The sequence below is a fragment of the Heloderma suspectum genome, chromosome W (genome assembly GCF_057233095.1).
Source record: "Heloderma suspectum isolate Gila_16-S chromosome W, 16-S_ref, whole genome shotgun sequence".
In the NCBI taxonomy this organism is placed as follows: domain Eukaryota; kingdom Metazoa; phylum Chordata; class Lepidosauria; order Squamata; family Helodermatidae; genus Heloderma; species Heloderma suspectum.
In genome coordinates, this window is record NC_139475.1 from 48,137,225 (window position 1) to 48,158,133 (window position 20,909).

Here is a 20,909-nt window from a genome sequence, read left to right on the forward strand (position 1 = left end):
TGTTGAGGGTGAAAGAGGAGAGTGTAAAAGCTGGTTTGAAACTCAACATTAAAAAAACGAAGATCATGGCATCTGGCCCTATCACTTCCTGGCATATAGAAGGGGAAGAAATGGAAGCAGTGACAGATTTTACTTTCTTGGGCTCCAAGATCACCGCAGACGGTGACTGTAGCCATGAAATTAAAAGACGCTTGCTCCTTGGGAGGAAAGCTATGGCCAACCTAGACAGCATAGTAAGAAGCAGAGACATCACCTTGCCGACAAAGGTCCGTCTAATCAAAGCTATGGTTTTCCCAGTAGTAATGTATGGCTGTGAGAGCTGGACTCTAAGGAAGGCTGAGCGCCGAAGAATTGATGCTTTCGAACTGTGGTGCTGGAGAAGACTCTTACGAGTCCCCTGGACTGCAAGGAGGTCAAATCAGTCCATCCTAAAGGAAATCAACCCTGACTGCTCTTTGGAAGGACAGATAATGAAGCTGAAGCTCCAGTATTTTGGCCACCTAATGCGAAGAGAAAACTCCCTGGAAAAGACCCTGATGCTGGGAAAGACTGAAGGCCAAAGGAGAAGGGGACGGCAGAGGATGAGATGGCTAGATAGCATCACGGATGCAATGAATATGAACTTGAGCACGCTCCGGGAGAGAGCGCAGGACAGGAAGGCCTGGCGTGCTATGGTCCATGGGGTCACGAAGAGTCGGACACGACTGAACGACTGAACAACAACAACAACAGGCTTGAGGCGTGTGGGATCAGCTTCGTGTTTTCCCACCACGTCGAAAATACCGTGTGTGTGTGCACGCACGTGGTTGTGCATGCATGTGTGTACGTACACTTAGAATGAAGGACCAGGCTTCTGGTCTTTCTGCAAATTAAATTTTCAGCCCCAGAAGAGAGCCTGCCAGCCTTTTGTGTAAAAGCAAAAATCAACTGGTCTTTTTCTCCCTCCGACACCCCCCCCCCCCCGGGCTTCATTTCAGCAGCCCAATCTGGTGTGCGTGTCTTTGTTGCTGTTGCCATACTTAAATAATTTGGAGACAGAATCCCCCACCAGTCTTCCAGATCTGCCTTCTGCCCACCCCTGCTTTATGGGATGAAAGGGGGGCTCGGTAGCTTCTGAGGAGTGGAGTTCCCCTGTTCCCCGGACAACAAGGAGAGCAACGAGGTAGCCTACTATATCCCTTGAAGGGAGCTCTGCCCTTGGGGGTTAGCTACAGCGTTTCCTTGTGGCCTGCCTCTCTCCTTCCTTCTTGATTAGATCAGCGTTTCATCATAGAATCATAGAATAGTAGGGCCTACAAGGCCATCGAGTCCAACCCCCTGCTCAATGCAGGAATCCAAGTCAGAGCATCCCCGACAGAGGGCTGTCCAGCCTCGTCTTGAAAGCCTCCAGTGTGGGAGAGCCCACCGCCTCCCTAGGTCATCGGTTCCAGTGTCGTATTGCTCTAACAGTCAGGAGGTTTTCCCTGATGTTCATCTGGAATCTGGCTTCCTGTAGCTTGAGCCCATTATTTCGTGTCCTGCAACCGAGGATGATTGACAAGAGATCCTGGCCTTCCTCTCTGTGGCAACTTTTCAAGTACTTGAAGAGCGCTATCCTATCTCCCCTCACTCTTCTCTTCTCAAGGCTAAACATTCCCAGTTCTTTCAGTCTCTCCTTGTAGGGCTTTGCTTCCAGTCCCCTGACCATCTTTGTTGCCCTCCTCTGAACCCTCTCCAGCTTGTCTGCATCCTTCTGAAAGTGTGGTGCCCAGAACTGGACACGGTACTCCAGATGAGGCCTAACCAGTGCTGAGTAGAGGGGAACTAGGACTTCCCGGGATTTGGAAGCTATGCTTCTATTAATGCAGCCCAAAAGAGCATTTGCCTTTTTTGCAGCCACATCACATTGTGAGCTCATATTCAGCTTGTGATAGACAACAATTTCAAGATCCTTCTCGCTTGTAGTGTGGTTGAGCCACGTATCCCCCATCTTGTAACTGTGCATTTGGTTTCTTTTTCCTAGGTGCAGAACTTGGCATTGATCCCTATTAAATGTCATGCTGTTGTTTTCTGTCCAGGGCTCCAGTCTGTCAAGATCACTTTGAATTCTGTTTCTGTCTTCCTGGGTATTAGCTATCCCGCCCAATTTTGTGACTTCTGCAAATTTGATCAGCATTCCCTGCATCTCCTCCTCCAAGTCATTAATACAAATGTTGAAGAGCACTGGGCCCAGGACTGAGCCCTGCGGTACCCCGTTCGTTCCCTCTCCCCAGTTTGAGAAGGTCCCATTGAGAAGCACTCTTTGAGTCCGATCCTGTAGCCAACTGTGGATCCACCGGATTGTTGTTTCCTCTAGCCCACTTTGAGCTAGATTGCTCCTCAGGATATCATGGGGCACTTTGTCGAAAGCTTTGCTGAAGTCGAGATATATTATGTCCACAGCATAATCATTGAACTCCCAGCTGTCTTTATTCTTGTTTACTTCCTCAAATTTTATGGTACTGATAGGTAGAGATGAAAAGTGTCTCTTTGCTTCCTGCCAACCAACACCACCACCCTGCCGCCTCTGCACTTTCTAGTTCATTATGCTCCGTATTCTCCCCCACCAAAAAAGGGGCGGATCAAGAGAGTTAAATGATTCATTTGATCAACTTTTCACTTTTTTCTCACTTTTCGAGCTCAGGATCGCCTTGGTCAGGAAGGCAGATGACTGCTACACACACCCTGTGATAATTTGCCTCTGTTCCTGACCCATCTATAATACCTCCCTGCTGCAGAACACCTTTCTCCAACTTGGTGTGCTCCAGTTTGTCGGGACTTCAGCTCCCATCAGCCCCAGTCCATATGGCCAATGTTTGGGAACGCTGGGAGTTGTCATCGAAAGCATCTGGTTGGAGTAAAAGATACCCTGAGGCTATCGAAGGCAGCCCTTAAACGTTCTTAAACAGCCTTGTAAATAAGCCCATTAAAGTTAAAAGGTAAAGGTTACGGAGTCCCCAGCCATTCGTGTCCGACCCTAGGGTGTGGTGCTCATCTCCATGTCTAAGCCGAAGAGCCAGCGCTGCCCGAAGACGCTTCCGTGGCCATGCGGCCGGCATGACTGAACACCGAGGTGCACGGAACGCTGTCGCCTTTCCCGCCGAAGCGGTGCCTCTTTATCTACCCGCAGTTTCTTGCTTTCGAACTGCGAGGTTGGCAGGAGCTGGGACTGAAGACGGGGGCTCACTCCGTCATGCGGCACTCGGGTCTCGAACTGCTGTCCTGCCGACCTTCCAGTCTGCAGTTCAGCGTCTTAACCACTAAGCCACTGCGGCCTGTACCCATTAAAGTTACTAGCCTGGAAAAAAAAGAATTCCAGAGTGACTGGGAGCTCGGTCCCTTGTGCAGCAGATGGAACACTTTGTCCTTTGCTGCGCACTCGCCTGTGCACAATTCTCTCCAGGTTTTGTTGTTGGCCGAAGGATTTGGTGTGTCAGGGGAGGGGCGAGCCCTCCCGCCCAGTTCAGAGGTAAAGTGCTAAGTGAACCACAGCTGGAGTCCCCCTGGCTCCTTCAGCCATTCTGCTGGTAGCAAGAACCATCCAGCAGCGTGTGACACCATGTCCTGGAGAATCCTGGCTTGCCATTGTGTCCAAAGCGGCCCATTTTGCATTCCAGTGGTGCTTTCGGTGGAATCAGTGCTGAACCTGTTGCTGTTCGGGGGCTCTCAAAATATATCTTTTAGTCTGTAGACCAGTTTCCAGGGCTCCGACGTGCTCCAGTCCACTGCCGCAGAATGGAACCTGGGGTGTGGGGCAGCTGCTGTTCCCAATCTCTCCCGTTAAATTCTATGGGATGCTTTTCGAATGGGTTCCATCCCATTAAGTTCTATGGGATGTTTTTTGAATGGGTTTCATCCCATTAAGTTCTGTCGGATGTTTTTCAAATGGGTTTCAATCCATGCTGTATGAGAGACAGAGAGAGAGAGAGAAAACAGGACCAGGAGCAGGGGTCCTTGAGTTTAGCCCCTCCCCACTCCAAGCCTACCCATTTATTTCCCTACCCCCCCCCCACCCCATCCTGTGGAAGTGAATGGAGAAAAATTGAGCACTTTGCTTAGGTTGTTCCATGCTCGTGGCCCACCTGTCACAAGGGTCCAGCTCACCCTTCCCCAACCTGGCGCCCTTTGGAAGTGTGGGACGGCAACCCCATTACTCCCAGCCAGTGTGGGAATGTTGGACTGCAATTCCCAGCATCCCTAGTGAGTTGCAGTCCAGCCCCTCTGGGCTGTTCTAGCCATACCAATTGCTGTAAATTTGCTTGGGTGGCCTTCTATGGGGGGGGGGGTACAAACGGCCCCGGGGACAAACAATGTCACCAGTCACAGACATGCGCCATCTTTCTCGTCCCTTCCCCCACCCCCTGAACCCCATCCCAAATCCAGGACTCTGGCTACCTCAATGACCTCTCCAGCAACTCCCTTTTCTCCTCCCCTGCGGACTCGCTCTCCAATATCGCCGATGCTCAGGAATTCCTGCCCGCCGACTGCCTCAGCCATGTGCCAACAATATGGGACATCAACACATCTCAGCAGAACCAAACAGAGGTCAGTGTCAGGGGGTGTGAGTCTGTGTGTGTGTCTGGCCTTCTCCCCCAAGCCTTGGCGTTGCAATGTCTTTTGCATCCTTCCCCAACCTGGCCCCTTCTGGATGTGTCAGACTGCAATCCCCATTGGCCACGCTGGCAGGGGAGGATGGGCATTGTAGTCCAACACATCGGGGGGGCTCCAGGTTGGGGAAATGTCCTGTTCAGACTCAGCATTAAGATCACCGAGGGGCAATTCCGAAGGAGGTCCATCAGAATCTAAGAAGAGCCCTGGTGGATCAGACCCAGGGCCCATCTAGTCCAGCATTCTGTTCCCACAGTGGCCCATGAGAAACCCAGAAGCAGGACATGAGTGCAACAGCACCCTCCCACCTACCATATCAACGCAGGCTCTTTGTCATTCCAAAATAGCAGTCACGAGGATCAAGATGGACAACTAGCGTGGGAGGGACAGGCGGCTGTGCAAACGCACTGGCTACCACCATGTGGACTAGGGACTTTATTTCAAATGAATGCCCAGAAAACCTGTAATTTCGTGCCAAAAGCCAACTGCCACACGGGACTGTGGTAAAACCACACAGGGGCACATGACAACATCAGAAGAGCCGTGCCAGATCAGACCAAGGGTCCATCTAGTTCAGCATTCTGTTCCCACAGTGGCCCACAAGAAACCCAGAAGCAGGACATGAGTGCGACAGCAGCACCCTCCCACCCATGTTCCTCAGCAACTGGTGCACAGAAGTGTACTGCCTCTGAGACTGGAGGTAGCATAAAGCCATCAGGATTAGTAGCTATGGATAGCCTTCTCCAGGAATTTGCCAAATCCCCTTTTAAAGCCCTCCAAATTGGTGGCCATCTCTACGTCTGGTGGGAGCGAATTCCATAGCTGAACTCTGCACTGCATGAAGAAGTCCTTCCTTTAATTTGTCCTGAATCCCCCACTCATCAGCTCCATGGGAGGGACCCCCTTGGGCTCTAGTATTAGGAAAGAGGGAGAAAAATGTCTCCCTCTTCACTTTCTCCACACCAGGCATAATTTTGTACACCTCTCTCATGTCTCCCCTCACTCACCTGACTTGCCCAAGGAGACAGTTTTACCAGGCGAGTAGGTGATTTCCAGCAGTGCGTCCGAGGCACAGCCAAGGTCAAAATCCAGGAGATCAGTCAAGGGAAAACAGTCCAAAAGCAGAGTCAGGCAGGACTCCGGCATCCAGTAGCATGGAGGGCCAGATACAAGGCAGGGTCCAGGAAACAGGAGCATGAGGAAACCTAGGAACGGTGTTGTTCCCAGCAGCTCTCAGGTTCCAACAGGAGAGCTGATCTAGCCAGGGTGTCAGAGCCCAAGCAGGGATCAGCTGAAGTTCATCACAGGCTTGTGTAAACAAAGCCCTCCTTGTGAGGAGGACCCTACTCAGGAGGAGTCCGCTTGCCGTGGTTCTTGAGGCGTGCGCCTCTGGGGGGTGGCCTTTGCCTCCACCTTTTGGCACCGGCCTCCTCCTCAAATTCTGTGGGGGATGTATGGTTCTCGTCAGGGGGTTCTTCTGGTCCACCAGTACTGGAGGACCTGGTGTAGCTACCCTGGAGATGCCAGTGTCAAGAGAACACACAGGGTTGTTGGACCTTCCACGGTCTTATCATCATCTGAGGAGGCATCCTGGTCTGGGTCAGGCATGACAGCTGGGAACCTGACTGAAAGGCAGGTTTACCTGAACGATCTCTCCAGGGCCTCACCGCCTGGGCCTCCAGGGGTCCCGAGATGGCCACGTCCCCTTTCCCTCAACCACTGATCAGCCTTTGTGCCGTTTTTTCTCCCTTCTCAAAGGTCGAAGTGCCTCTCTTAAGACTGAGTTATTGGCAGCAAGAGCTTTAAGGTGCAACCCTGTGCATGTATAGGTAGAAAATCGTCCTACAACTCCCACAGGTGGGCAGTGTCAAAGGATACAACACACAAGGAGGAAGGGAAGAGGGGGGGAAGAGGAATCAGGGCACACTCGTATGCATTTTTAGGCAGAAAAAAGTCCTACAACTCCCAGCATTCCCCAGCCAGCTATGCTATGAGTTGTAGGCCTTTTTTCTGTCTAAACGTGCATAGGATTGCACCCTAAATCTAAAAAATGTCGGTAGTTTTGGTCCAGCCCTGTTTTGCCTTCAAGCCCATCCACCACTGTAATGCAGCCCCCAAGACCTTAGAATCATAGAATAGTCAGGTTGGAAGGGGCCTATTGGACCGTCGAGTCCAACCCCCTTCTCCGAGTGCAGTCCAGCCCTTGAGCTGAAAGACGTTCAACCCCACTGCCTTCAATCTGAAGACAGGCAGTTGTGTTTGTCTGTTGCAGCAAAAAACCACTGAGATCAATTCTGGATTAAGAACCCAGGATAAGTGGACTCTTTGACGTCTTTCTTCATCTCTTAAGGCACCGTCTGTCTTGCTTTTTGTTTAAACTTAAAAGCCGTTTGCTCTTCATTTGCAATTTCACCTATTTTTTTTTCTCAAAAAATATCTTTTTTTTTTTCTGGATCCTGCTCGTTGGGTAAATGCCTGCCCCCTTGGTCTATTCTTTTAGTCTTGGGGTCTCGCTTGTGAGCTGTGTGGTGGTGAGCCACGTGATCGAGTCCTGCTGATGAGGCTAAGAACCGAATTCAAGACTACCTGCTAGTTGAATCTGTGTCAGGGTGCCCCTGTTGCCTACTGAATCCTCCAATAGCCAGAATCAGCACTCAGACAAAAGGGCTCTTTTCCAAGGCTTTAATTCCATTCAACCTAATGAAGCATACAGATGCTAATTGCCTGAGACTCAGAGGAACTACAAAGGAACAGCCATCTAGGGGTTTCTAAGGGTTAGGACATCGGGCAACTCTCTGAACTTAAGGGGTGGGAGGGGAAGATCTCCCCCTCTCCTGTGGGGTCTCAGGGCGCAGCTGTTGACGTCGAGCCAATCGGGCTGAGCACCTAAGCTCAGCTCCTGCAGTCTCTCGCTTGTGCCTGCGCCTCGCGTCTGAAAGCTCAAATTGTCCCTCCCTTTCCATTCCTGGGTCACTGTCACTCCCAGGGATGTGAGAAGGGGGGGGGGTTCCCCCTCCAGCTGCGCCTCTGAAGTCTGAGAGAGTTCCTCTCCCATGAGTTGTATCTCCTCCTCAGAATTAAAGCTGCCTTGGGACTCTATGGGCTCAGATACAACCCTGACAATCTGTTGGCTTTGAAACATGCAAGACTTCCCCATCTCTTCTCTCCAACTTCCTGTTGGTAATTATGACTCAGACTTCCAGTAACGGAAGCAGCTGTCTTCTTTTTCTTCTTCTTGTTGTTTTTTTTTTTATAAAAAAGGGAAATAATTACAGCCTGCTTGGGACTTCTTGGTTTTCCCATATTTCACTTCTGCATCAGGAATGCATCGATTTCTCTTTTACAGCCCTGGCAACTCTGACCCTGGCTATAAAGGCGAACAGAATCTACCTTGCAAAGGACTTTATTCATCTTGGCTCTGGCAGTCCATCAATTTTATTCTCACCTTTATTGTGGTGGGGAGGGGAGGCGTTGCTTGGGACGTAAACCTCCCAGAGTCGCTTTTTCCCCAGCTGTTTATACTTTTTATTGTATCAGTTCTTAGGTTTTCTAGCAACGTTCACAATACTTCCTAACGTAAATAGACCAGTAACCAAATGAAAGAGGGGCGTCAAGGGTCGGCATGGTCAGGCACCTGCCCAGGGCTCACACCCCAGCAGGGGCCCACTGGCAAGAGCCTCCTGGAGTTCTTCTTCCTCCTGTTCCCCCTTGCAACCTGCTTGTTCACCCGCCCGTCACTCTGGCTGGGACAGTGGAGGAGGTGGAGATGCTGCCGCTGCTCTGCGGCTCTCTGCCTGTCAGCAGCAACAAGGGAGAGGCTGAGGATCAAGGGCAGCTCATGAAAAAGTCAGCTCACTGAGGGAGGGGCTCCCTGGAGGGGGTCTTGACCAAGGGCTCTCAGAAACCTCGAGCTGGCACCGTGCAGGGGTGTTGATTACACAAAGCGGTGGTGGACAAACACTGCTTCTCCATCTTCCGGATATGTCGGACTGCAACTCCCATCAGCCTGACCCCTGGCCATGCCGACTGGGGCTGATGGGAAATGTGGTCTCAACTATCTGGAGGGCACCAGGTTGGGCTAAGTTTTATTTCCAGTATTGATATACTGCTCCACATCAAAGATTTCAGGACAGTGAACAAGAGAAAAGAATACAACCCCATAATGAAAACAAAACATTTCAGAAGGACAGATTCTGAACTTAACTGTGGCTGGCCGCTCAGGGAAGGCCTCTCGACCTAGCAACATCTTCAGGAGGCACCGGAAGCAATGCAACGTTGGCACCTGCCTGGCCCCCAAAGGCAGGGAATTCCACAGGAAGGGGGCCACCACGTTGAAGGCTCTTCTCTTGGTGGACTCCAACCGGGCCATGGGTCCGTGTGGAACCACCAGGAGCAAGCCCTCCAAGGACCTCGGTGACAGGGCAGGTAAAGAAAAAGGCGCTCTCTCAGGTCTCCTGGTCCCAAGTTGTTTAGGGCTTTGTACACTAGTACTAAAACCTTAAACCTGGCCCGTTAGCAAATAGGGAGACAGGTTGCATAGTAAAAGACAGAGGAAAGAAATGGTTGTTCAACTAATAAATAAGGATGGCAAAATGATAACAGAGGACAAAGAAAAGGCAGAGGTGCTCAATTCCTACTTTGGCTCAGTCTTCTCCCAGAAGAGGGTCTATGACCCACCCGGCAAAGGCGAACCACAGGCTGACGGGGCAGGATTGCAGCTTGAGATCAATAGGCATATGGCCAAGGAACACCTAATTACTTCGAATGAGCTCGAATACCCAGGGCCAGATGAACTGCATCCTAGAGTAATAAAGGAACTGGCAGAAGAACTCTCAGAACCGCTGTCTATTCTCTTTGAGAAATCATGGAGGACGGGGGAAGTGCCAGATGACTGGAGGAGGGCTAACGTTGTCCCTATCTTCAAAAAGGAGGAACCTGGGAACTACAGACCAGTCAGTCTGACATCAATCCCTAGGAAACATTCTGGAGCACATTCTAAAGCAATTCATCTGTGAGCAGCTTGAAAACAATGCAGTGATTAGTCAAAGCCAACATGGATTCATCCAGAACAAATCCTGCCAGACAAATCTGATCTCATTTTTTGATCAAGTAACCTCCCTTGTGAACTGTGGGAATGCTGTGGACATAGTATACCTCAACTTCGGCAAAGCTTTCGACAAAGTGCCCCATGATCTCCTGATGAGCAAACTAGCTCCAAGTGGGCGAGACGAAACAACGATCCGGTGGATCCACAGTTGGCTACAGAGTCGGACTCCAAGAGTGCTTCTCAATGGGACCTTCTCAGACTGGGGAGAGGTAACAAGTGGGGTACCGCAGAGCTCAGTCCTGGGCCCAGGGCTCTTCCACATTTGTATTAATGACTTGGAGGAGGAGGTGCAGGCAATGCTGATCAGATTTGCAGAGGACACAAAATTGGGCGGGATAGCTAATACTTTGGAAGACAGAAACAAAATTCAAAGTGACCTGGTTAGACTCGAGCGCTGGGCAGAAAACAACAGCATGACATTTAATAGGGATCAATGCCAAGTTCTGCACCTAGGAAAAAGAAACCAAATGCACAGTTACAAGATGGGGGATATGTGGCTCAACAACACGACAAGCGAGAAGGATCTTGGAATTGTTGTTGATCACAAGCTGAATATGAGCCAACAATGTGATGTGGCTGCAAAAAAGGCCAATGCTCTTTTGGGCTGCATTAATAGAAGCATAGCTTCCAATCCCAGGAAGTCCTAGTTCCCCTCTACTCAGCACTGGTTAGGCCTCATCTGGAGTACTGTGTCCAGTTCTGGGCACCGCACTTTAAGAAGGATGCAGACAAGCTGGAGAGGGTTCAGAGGGGGGCAACAAAGATGATCAGGGGACTGGAAACAAAGCCCTATGACGAGAGACGGAAAGAACTGGGCATATTTAGCCTTGAGAAGAGAAGAGTGAGGGGAGATATGATAGCGCTCTTCAAGTACTTGAAAGATTGTCACAGAGAGGAAGGCCAGGATCTCTCCTCGATCATCCCAGAGTGCAGGACATGGAATAATGGGCTCAAGCTGCAGGAAGCCAGATTCCGGCTGAACATCAGGAAAAACTTCCTGACTGTTAGAGCGATATGACAATGGAACCGATGACCTAGGGAGATGGTGGGCTCCCCCACACTGGAGGCGTTCAAGACGAGGCTGGACAGCCATCTGTTGGATGCTCTGACCTGGATTCCTGCATTGAACAGGGGGTTAGACTCGATGGCCTTGTAGGCCCCTTCCAACCCTACTGTTCTATGATTCTATGCGGTGCCTTCTCTTCCTGCTCTCGGGCCAGGTGGACAAGCTCTCCTGTAGATGCGGTTCCTACCCATCCAGGAACGTTGGCAGTCATCTGATGACGGAGGAGGAAGAGACCTGGCAGCATGTGGGGCATATTTATTTATTGCTTCTCACTGACAAAGCTCCCAAAATGTTCTAAGTGCTGTCCAGGGAATACAAGATAAGACGGCCCTTGTCTGCAGGCTTGTTTAGCTGGATTGCATTCAGAGAAGGGGGTTGGACTTGATGGTCCAGTAGGCCCACTCCAACTTGACTATTCTATGGTTCTATGATTCTAAGGTCTTGGGGGCCACATTACAGTGGTGGTTGAGCTCGAAGGCAAAACAGGGCTGGACCAAAACTACTGACATATTTTAGATTTAGGGTGCAATCCTATGCATGTTTAGACAGAAAAAGGTCCTACAACTCATAGTGTAGCTGGCTGGGGAATGCTGGGATTTGTAGAACATTTTTCTGCTTAAACTTGCCATGTCAGAGATGCGGAGGGGAAAGAAGAGGAAAGTTGGGGCTGGGTGGCAGTTCTTCTCTGGCCGGTGTGTGGAGCCAGTTTGGTCTGCCCTTTGCTGTGATGGTTCTTTCTGGGAGGCAGGGTGTGTGTGTGTGTATGTGTGCAGCTTCTCACTGGCTCTTGGTTTGAATCAAGCATCACCATCACGCTTTTCGTTTTTCCTCCTCCTGCCCAGTCCCTTTCCTTGCGTGTCATGTCTTTTTGGGATGTGAGCCTGAGGGCAGGGAATGGTCTGATGGTTGATTCTCGTAAGCTGCTCTGGGCATCTTTGGATGGGGTAGAAACGTGATGAATGAATGAAATTAGGCATTGTGTGCAGGAAGCGGAGAAGACATTTGTCTCCCTCTCCCGTAATACTAGAATACCAACGGCGTTGGCCCATGAAGCTGAATGGTGCGAGATTCAGGGCAAATAAAAAGGAAGTTTGCCTTCAAACAGCAAAAAGTTTAACTGTGGAACTCACTTCCACAAGATGCAGTGACGGCCACCACTTTGGATGGCTTTCAGTGGGGGCTGGACAAATTCGTGGAGGAGGAGGAGGCTATCAATGGCTCCTAGTAAGAATGGCTCTGTGCTACCTCCAGTATCAGAGGCAGTATGTCTGTCTACACCAGTTGCTGGGGAACGTGGGTGGGAGAGGGCTGTTGCGCTCCTGTCCTGCTTGTGGGTTTCCTGTGGGCAGCTGGTTGGCCGCTGTGTGAACAGAAGGATGGACCAGATGGACTTTTGGTCTGATCTAGCATGGCTGTTCTGATGTTCTTACTTCCTTTTCAATCTCTTCTTCCCTTCTCAGCTCTTGCCTTGTGACGTGGAAGGCTTACAGGGGATGGAGAACCATGTCACTGCTGCTCCAGATACCCCCCTCCTTTCAAGCATCCAGGTAAGGAAGGAAGTCTGACTCCCAGTTCGATGCTGGCGGGTCATGGAGATGTGCACCTGGTCTGGTGGAAACGTGTGTGTGTGTGTGTGTGTGTGTGTGTGGTTTGTCACTGTCACTGTCGGTTTCATGTTTTACTTCTGTTGAGAAAATCAACGAATGAGAAAATATTAACCAATTATGCTCAGAGGTGAAGCCCTCACTTTGCATGCGAAAGGGTCCGCATCCCCAGGTAAAAGAATCAGATAGAAAAAGCCCTTCTCTGAGCCTCTGCCAGTCATAGTAGACAAATTTATGTATGTATTTATTTAGAATATTTCTTAGCAGCCTTTCAGGGCAGGAGGTTCCTCAAGGCAGCTTGCAACAATCAACATCCATATGAAAAAAAGCGATGCGGTCATAAAAACAGCCAACGTTCCCAAAAAACGGCAGATGCCAGCATAAGACAAAGCCTACTGCACGATTGCAGCTACAGACCCAAATGGTCTGATAAAACGTAATTAGGGGAGGCCAGAGTCAAGTTGTACATTTTCAGGACCTTCCAAAAAGCCTGCAATGGTAGCACATCCCAGAGGCGTGGGGCCACTGTGGAAAAGGCCCCCTCTCGTGTTCTTGCCCACTTAACTGCCCTCAAAGGTAGGCAAGTGAGAAAGGCCTGTTGCTGATCTTAAAGTGTGGGCAGGCAGACATAGGTGCAAGCAATCCTTCAATGCTGGATGAGTTTAATAAATAGTCCACCACCACCCCCGTTCCATTTTTTCTTTTTCGTGGGGACTGAGCATGCACATCTGTATTGGGTTGCTGGGGGGGTGGTCTTTTAAAGACTTTTTTTGATCTTTTGCAAACTTCAAGGTTTCCCCAAGCATGACGACACCTCCCTCTTTTTTCTCTCGGTGGCCCCATTTTGGCTCCAGTCCTGTTGGCACTCAGCCACTTGAGCTTGCTATTAGAAGGAGTGTCATGATTTCAAATTCCTCAAAACAGGACACACTTGTTTGGCATGGGAGCAAATCTGCTTAGCTCTGGACCACTGCTACTGCTGAGTTTATGCTTTATAAAGACAAAGTTGTCTTTTAAAGCCAGCAGCTGATGACATTACATGGCTGCTTAATAGTGAATATACATTCATGTGAAAAAGAAAGTACACCCTCTTTGAGTGCTATGGTTTTACATATCAGGACATAATAAAAATCATCTGGTCCTTAGCAGGTCTTAAAATTAGGTAAATACAACCTCACATGAACAACAACACATGACATATCACACCATGTCTTTATTTATTGTACAGAAATAAAGCCAAAATGGAGAAGCTATGTGTGAGAAACTAAGTACACCTTATGATTCAGTAGCTTGTAGAACCGCCTTTAGCAGTAATAACTTGAAGTAATTGTTTTCTGTATGACTTTATCAGTTTCTCACATCGTTGTGGAGGAAGTTTGGCCCACTCTTCTTTACAACATTGCTTCAGTGCATCGAGGTTTGTGGGCATTTGTTTATGCACAGCTCTCTTAAGGTCCCGCCACAGCATTTCAATCAGGTTGAGGTCTGGACTTTGACTGGGCCATTGCAACACCTTGATTCTTCTCTTTTTCAGCCATTCTGTTGTGGATTTGCTGGTGTGCTTGGGATCATTGTCCTGTTGCATGGCCCAATTTCGGCCAAGCTTTAGCTGTCGGACAGATGGCCTCACATTTGACTCCAGAACACTTTGGTATACAGAGGAGGTCATGCAATGACTGCACTCAATGACTGCAAGGCGCCCAGGCCCTGTGGCTGCAAAACAAGCCCAAATCATCACCCCTCCACCACCGTGCTTGACAGTTGGTATGAGATGCTTGTGCTGATATGCTGTGTTTGGTTTTTGCTAAATGTGGCGCTGCGCATTATGGCCAAACATCTCCACTTTGGTCTCGTCTGTCTGAAGGACATTGTTCCAGAAGTCTTGTGATTTGTTCAGATGCAACTTTGCAAACCTAAGCCGTGCTGCCATGTTCTTTTTAGAGAGAAGAGGCTTTCTCCTGGCGACCCTTCCAAACAAACCATACTTGTTCAGTCTTTTTCTAATTGCGCTGTCATGAACTTCAACATTTAACATGCTAACTGAGGCCTGTAGAGTCTGAGATGTAACTCTTGGATGTTTTGCAATTTCTCTGAGCATTGCATGGTCTGCCCTTGGGGTGAATTTGCTGGGACGTCCACTCCTGGGAAGATTGGCAACTGTCTTGAATGTTTTCCACTTGTGAATAATCTTCCTCACTGTAGAATGATGGACTTCAAATTGTTTGGAAATGGCCTTATAACCCTTCCCGGATTGATGGGCGGCAACAATTGCTTCTCAGAGATAATTGCTGATGTCTTTACTGTTTGGCATTGTGTTAGCACACACCTGAAAGCTCGAGACCAGCAAACCCCCGAGACTTCGGCTTTTATGGAGGTGGTCACACTTGCCGATGATCAGTTAATCAAGGGCATTTGATTAGCAGCGCCTGGCTGCTACTCGGCCTCTTCATACCTATGGAAGCAGTAAGGGTGTACTTAGTTTTTCACAGATGGCTTCTCCATTTTGGCTTTATTTCTGTACAATAAATAATGACACGGTATAATACGTCATGTGCTGCTGTTCATCTGAGGTTGTATTTACCTAATTTTAAGACCTGCTAAGGACCAGATGATTTTTATTATGTCCTGATATGTAAAACCATAGAACTCAAAGAGGGTGTACTTCCTTTTTCACATGACTGTACATGCAGGGCATCCATCTCTCTCCATCTGTGACTCACCACCTTTTGGCATTTCACTACCTGATATATCTGTGACCTGTCCGTTTCTCTGTTTCATTTCAGTCCCAAACTCAGGTAGAGGAAGAGGAGGAGGGTGATGCCGACGAAACGGAGGAGCTGGGTCACATGGAGACATACGCTGATTACGTCCCATCCAAATGTAAGAGGGCTGCAAAAGCAAGAGTTTATTTATTTCAAGCATTGTTTCTGCACCTCTGCCAAACATTTATTTATTTTATTTCGTTTCATTTCTATACTGCCCAATAGCTGAAGCTCTCCGGGCAGTTCACAAACATTAAAACCAAACGGCACATAGTAAAACAATTAAAAATATATAGAACATTAAAACCACAATATAACAATACAACCACAATAAAACCTAGCAGCAGTGCAGAAATCTAAAATACAGATTTAAAACAGCAAAGCTAAAAGTCTAGAAAGCTAAAATGCTAAAATGCCTGGGAAAATAAAAAGGTCTTCACCTGGCGCCGAAAGGAATACAATGTAGGCGCCAGGCGAACCTCACTAGGGAGCTCATTCCAGAGCCGGGGTGCCACAGCAGAAAAGGCCCTCCTCCTGGTAGCCCCCCACCTCACTTCCTTTGGCAGGGGCTCCTGGAGGAGGGCTGCTGAGGATGATCTTAAGGTCCGGGCAGGCACATATGGGAGGAGGCGATCCTTCAGCTGGCCTGGCCTCAAGCCGTTAAGGGCTTTGAATGTTAATACCAGCACTTTGAACTGGGCCTGGAAATGGGCCGGCAGCCGGTGCAGCTGGAAAAGGACTGGCATAATGTGAGCTCGCTGGCCAATCCCTGTGAACAGTCTTGCTGCCCTATTTTGGACCAGCTGAAGTTTCCGGACCGTTTTCAAAGGCAGCCCCACGTATAACGCATTGCAGTAATCCAGACGGGAAGTTCTCAGAGTGTGGATCACTGTAGCTGGGCTCTCTCTGTCCAGATAAGGGTGTAGTTGGTATACCAGCCTAAGCTGATAAAAAGTGCTCCGTGCCACTGAGTTCACCTGTGCCTCAAGTGACAGTTCTGGATCCAAGAGCACCCCCAAACTACGAACCTGATCCTTTAGGGGGGGTGCAACCCCCTCCAGAACAGGTTGAATATCACCTAGCCGGGCAGACAAACCACCCACTAACAGTACCTCCGTCTTGTCTGGATTGAGTTTCAGTTTATTGGCCCTCATCCAGTCCATTACCGTGCCCAGGCACTGATTGAGAACAGCCACTGCCTCACCGGGGTTTGATGAGAAAGAGAGGTAGAGCTGGGTGTCGTCCGCATATTGATGGCACCTCAGCCCACACCTCCGGATAACCTCCCGGAAAAGCTTTCAAGATGCCCACAGGTGTGCAATCTGAAAAAGATGTGACAGGGAAGGAAAAACAGGTGGGGAGGGAAGACGAAAAAAATTACGGGGTCTTTCAGCAGGGCTGGTGAAATGGCCCCACTGCCTGCTCTCATTCCACCCCCAGGATGGCCTGCTGGAATGGCTGCTGGTGGCAAGAATTGAGAGAGGAGGAGCTCACATGAGAGAAAAGTTTCTCCCAGACTTTTACCGCCTGTGTGTGTATGGAATCCTCCATGCCGCTCAACATCTTGACTCCACTCTGTGCCAGTCCTTGCAGCCCTAAGTGCTGGGAGCTGGAGGAGGGTAGGAAGAGGCTCCCCATATCCTAGCTGCAACTCCCGTTCCTTACAGCCGATCTCCTGAAGCCTGTCCCAACTTACCTGGAAATAACCTTATTATTAGGCAGCCTAATAATAAGAAAAAATAATAGGAGAAAGCTGGGGCGGCAGCGGCGAGGGGCCCTGAAAGAAGGAGCGGAGGAGGAGGGAGAAGAGAGACCGCTCCGAGCCACGCGGAGGGAACCGGCCGGCCGGCGGGAGCAGAGTTCCGTTCATTCGTAGAGAGAGAGATTTTAGAGCAGGAGCTCGCGAGCCAGGTGTCGCCGTCGTCCTCGCCCCCCGTCTGGACGGCTGTCCCACGATGTCTGCGGTGGGGCAGGAGAACGAGAGCTCCCTCCCTGCCAGCGCCTCAGTTCCCGGCACGGAGGACGTGGGGGGGGGCCTCGGCTCCCGCTGAAGGGGCGCCCGGAGGAGACGCCGAAGGAGCGGTAAGGAAAGGCGGCGCTTGCCAACGCGATGGGGAGGCTCGCCGGCGGTGCTAAAGCCGGGCGGAAGCCCCGGCGGCGCCCGCCTGCCGCCCACCTCCGAAGCATCTTTGGAGACGGTTATAACCGCCGAATCCTGTGGCGGCGGGCTCTTCGGGCAGGCGACTGGGGTCCTCAAGGGTCCTCAAGGCCGCGTGGGTCTGAGACAATAGCGAGAGGGGGCGGCTGCGGAGCCGCTTCCCTCCCCCAGCGCATCAGGGAGCCCCGCCAACGTGCGCTGGTGCGTGCGTAAATAAGCCGTGCGTATCCCGCCCCCCCACGGACCCGACTTCGGGCCGGGGAGGGGGGCGCCTCGTTGGTGGGCGCCCCTGGGGCCAAGACTCCTCCTCGCCCTCCCCCCACCCTCTCAGCAGTTCGGGGCTCTGCCTTTTACTCAGCCGGGCGGAATGGTAACAGCTGAGCCATAGCCAGGGTTGGGGAGGGGGCGCAGAAACCTTCCCCAGGGAATAACTCCCGTCCTCCTCTCCCACCTCAGACGGCGCGGTCCTAAACGGGTCTGTTTGGAAGTAAGTTCCCGAAAAGTACAACTGGGCTGGTAACGTGCAGGTCTCCGCGTTGGCGCATTGTTCCTCCAAACGCTGTAGAGCCTCTAAATAATGCACACGCAGGCTTCAGAGTTTCGTCCTGCAGTGGATATAAATGGCCTGCCTCATTTCCAGGTTCTCGCAGATCATTAATACTTTAGGCATGCACTATACTCGAGTCAGACTGGGCTTCGCTTTGGAGTCTGCGATGTAGCAACTGCCCCATCATGGACCACTCATTCCTTCGAAGGGGTATGATAAGAGATTTTATGACAGATCTTGAGCGTGAAAGAACTCATTTGTATGTAATATCTGATTTGGTTTTCTTTCCACCAATAGGGATGTTGCATACATTTTTTGAATAGGCACCATTTTGCACTATCTAGTGGTGCACCTGTTTCTGTCAGTCCTAGCCAGTATAGACAGTGGTGAGGATGATGGAAGTTTCAGTCCAACGACTTCTGGAAGGCCACACATTCCCTATCCCTGTCATAAACAATGGAAGTTTTTCCTTAGGCATGTTGTATAATCCAGCCTCCTAGATCTATATTAGTTATACAATCACCTGAAAGCTATAGATTGAATCATTGTAAATAAAAGTTGTACTCAGATATGAAAAAATAAACAAAAGCTTCCAAATAGAGAGAGATGTTACCCTCTTTAGTGTGACTTCTCGAAAATACCATTTTTGCACATTTGTCTTAATGCTTTAAGTTGATATACCTGTTATAAATAAGGAGGGAGAATGACAGTGGGCAGTGTATCACATGCTTCCACATGCCCTTGTGTACAACCAAAGGATGGCAATTACAAGAAATACAAATTATGCTTCATTTTTGAAAAAAACGTTTAAGTCAGGATTGTTGCTTTTTAACCTTTATTACCATACTAGGGCCCCTTCATGGATCACTGCCTTGTTGTGGCGAAGGGGCTTGCCTAACTCGGTGAAGCCATAAGCTATGCCGTGCAGGGCCACCCAAGACGGACAGGTCATGGCAGAGAGTTCTGACAAAATGTGGTCCACTGGAGAAGGAAATGGCAACCCACTCCAGTATTCTTGCCAAGAAAACCCCATGGAACGTATCCCAAGGCTAAAAGAGATGACGCCGGAAGATGAGCCCCTCAGGTCGGAAGGTGTCCAGTATACTACTGGGGAAGAGCAGAGGGTATTTCCAAGTAGCGCCAGAAAGAGTGAAGCGGCTGGGCCAAAGCTGAAAGGACACTCAGCTGTGGATGTGTCTGGTGGTGAAAAGAAAATCCGATGCTGTAAAGAACAATATTGTTTAGGAACCTGGTATGTAAGATCAATGAATCAAGGTAAGCTGGAGGTGGTCAAACATGAGATGGCAAGATGGAACATGGACATCTTGGGAATCAGCGAACTAAAATGGACAGGCATGGGTGAATTTAATTCGGGTGACCATCATAACTACTATTGGGGGCAAGAATCCCTTAGAAGAAATGGAGTAGCACTCATAGTCAACAAAAGGGTGGGAAAAGCAGTACTGGGGTACAATCTCAAAAACGACGGAATGATCTCAGTACGAATCCAAGGCAAACCATTCAACATCACAGTAATTCAAGTCTATGCCCCAACCGCTGATGCTGAAGAAGCTGAGGTTGATTGGTTCTATGAAGACCTACAACACCTTGTAGAACTAACACCCAAAAAAGATGTCCTCTTCATCATAGGTGATTGGAATGCTAAAGTAGGAAGTCGAGAAATCACCGGGATAACAGGCAGGCATGGCCTTGGTGTACAAAATGAAGCAGGACAAAGGCTAATAGAGTTTTGCCAAGAGAACACACTGATCACAGCAAACACTCTTTTCCAACAGCACAAGAGGCGACTCTACACATGGACATCACCAGATGGTCAATATCGAAATCAGATTGATTATGTCCTTTGCAGCCAAAGATGGAGAAGCTCTATACAGTCAGTCAAAACAAGACCTGGAGCTGACTGTGGCTCAGATCATGAGCTTCTTCTTGCAAAATTTCGGCTTAAATTGAAGAACATAGGGAAAACCACTAAACCATTCCGGTATGACCTCAATCATATCCCTCATGAATATACAGTGGAGGTGAGGAATAGATTTCAGGGATTAGACCTGATAGACAGAGTGCCTGAGGAACTATGGACGGAGGTCTGTAACATTGTTCAGGAGGCAGCAACTCAATCCATCCCCAAGAAAAAGAAATGCAAGAAAGCAAAGTGGCTGTCTGATGAGGCTTTACAAGTAGCTGAGGAAAGAAGGGAAGCGAAAAGCAAGGGAGAAAGGGGAAGATATATCCAACTGAATGCAGAGTTCCAGAGAATAGCCAGGAGAGACAAGAAGGCCTTCTTAAATGAACAATGCAAAGAAATCGAGGAAAACAACAGAATGGGAAAGACTAGAGATCTCTTCAAGAAAATCGGAGATCTCAAGGGAACGTTTTGTGCAAAGATGGGCATGATAAAGGACAAAGAAGGCAGGGACCTAACAGAAGCAGATGAGATTAAGAAGAGGTGGCAAGAATACACAGAAGAACTATCCAGGAAAGATCTGAATGTCCCTGATAGTCATGATAGTGCAGTCACTGAACTTGAGCTGGACATCCTCAAGAGTGAAGTCAAGTGGGCCTTAGGAAGCATTAGTAACAACAAAGCTAGAGGAGATGACAGTATTCCAGCTGAGCTATTTAAAATCCTAAAAGATGATGCTGTTAAAGTGCTGCATTCAATATGCCAACAAATTTGGAACACTCAACAATGGCCGCAAGACTGGAAAAGGTCAGTTTACATTCCAATTCCAAAGAAGGGCAACGCCAAAGAGTGCTCAAAGTACCTCACAATTGCGCTCATTTCACATGCCAGCAAGGTGATGCTCAAAATCCTACAAGCTCAGCTTCAGCAGTATGCGAACCGAGAACTACCGGAAGTACAAGCTGGGTTTCAAAGAGGCAGAGGAACTAGAGATCAAATCGCCAACTTTCGCTGGATCATGGAGAAAGCAAGAGAATTCCAGAAAAACGTTTATTTCTGCTTCATTGACTAGGCTAAAGCCTTTGATTGTGTGGATCACAACAAACTGTGGCAAA

General features: G+C 49.3%; 1 protein-coding gene across 6 annotated transcripts in view; it reads left to right on the plus strand.

Moving 5' to 3' along the window:
* LOC146333994 (protein strawberry notch homolog 2-like) overlaps nucleotides 1–20,909 on the plus strand; it is a 140,173-nt gene that overhangs the window by 70,299 nt on the left and 48,965 nt on the right. For 5 of the 6 annotated variants that reach the window (XR_014786424.1, XM_084825158.1, XM_084825159.1 and 2 more), the window contains exons 5-7: nucleotides 4,402–4,563; nucleotides 12,260–12,346; nucleotides 15,187–15,283. Coding sequence is in view for 5 of the 6 variants with exons in the window: in XM_084825158.1 (XP_084681284.1) it covers nucleotides 4,402–4,563; nucleotides 12,260–12,346; nucleotides 15,187–15,283 (346 nt within the window). In the remaining variant the exon portion in view is untranslated. Of the gene's footprint in view, nucleotides 1–4,401; nucleotides 4,564–5,062; nucleotides 6,484–12,259; nucleotides 12,347–15,186; nucleotides 15,284–20,909 lie in introns of those variants that run through there. The other variant, XM_084825163.1, reaches the window with a different exon arrangement.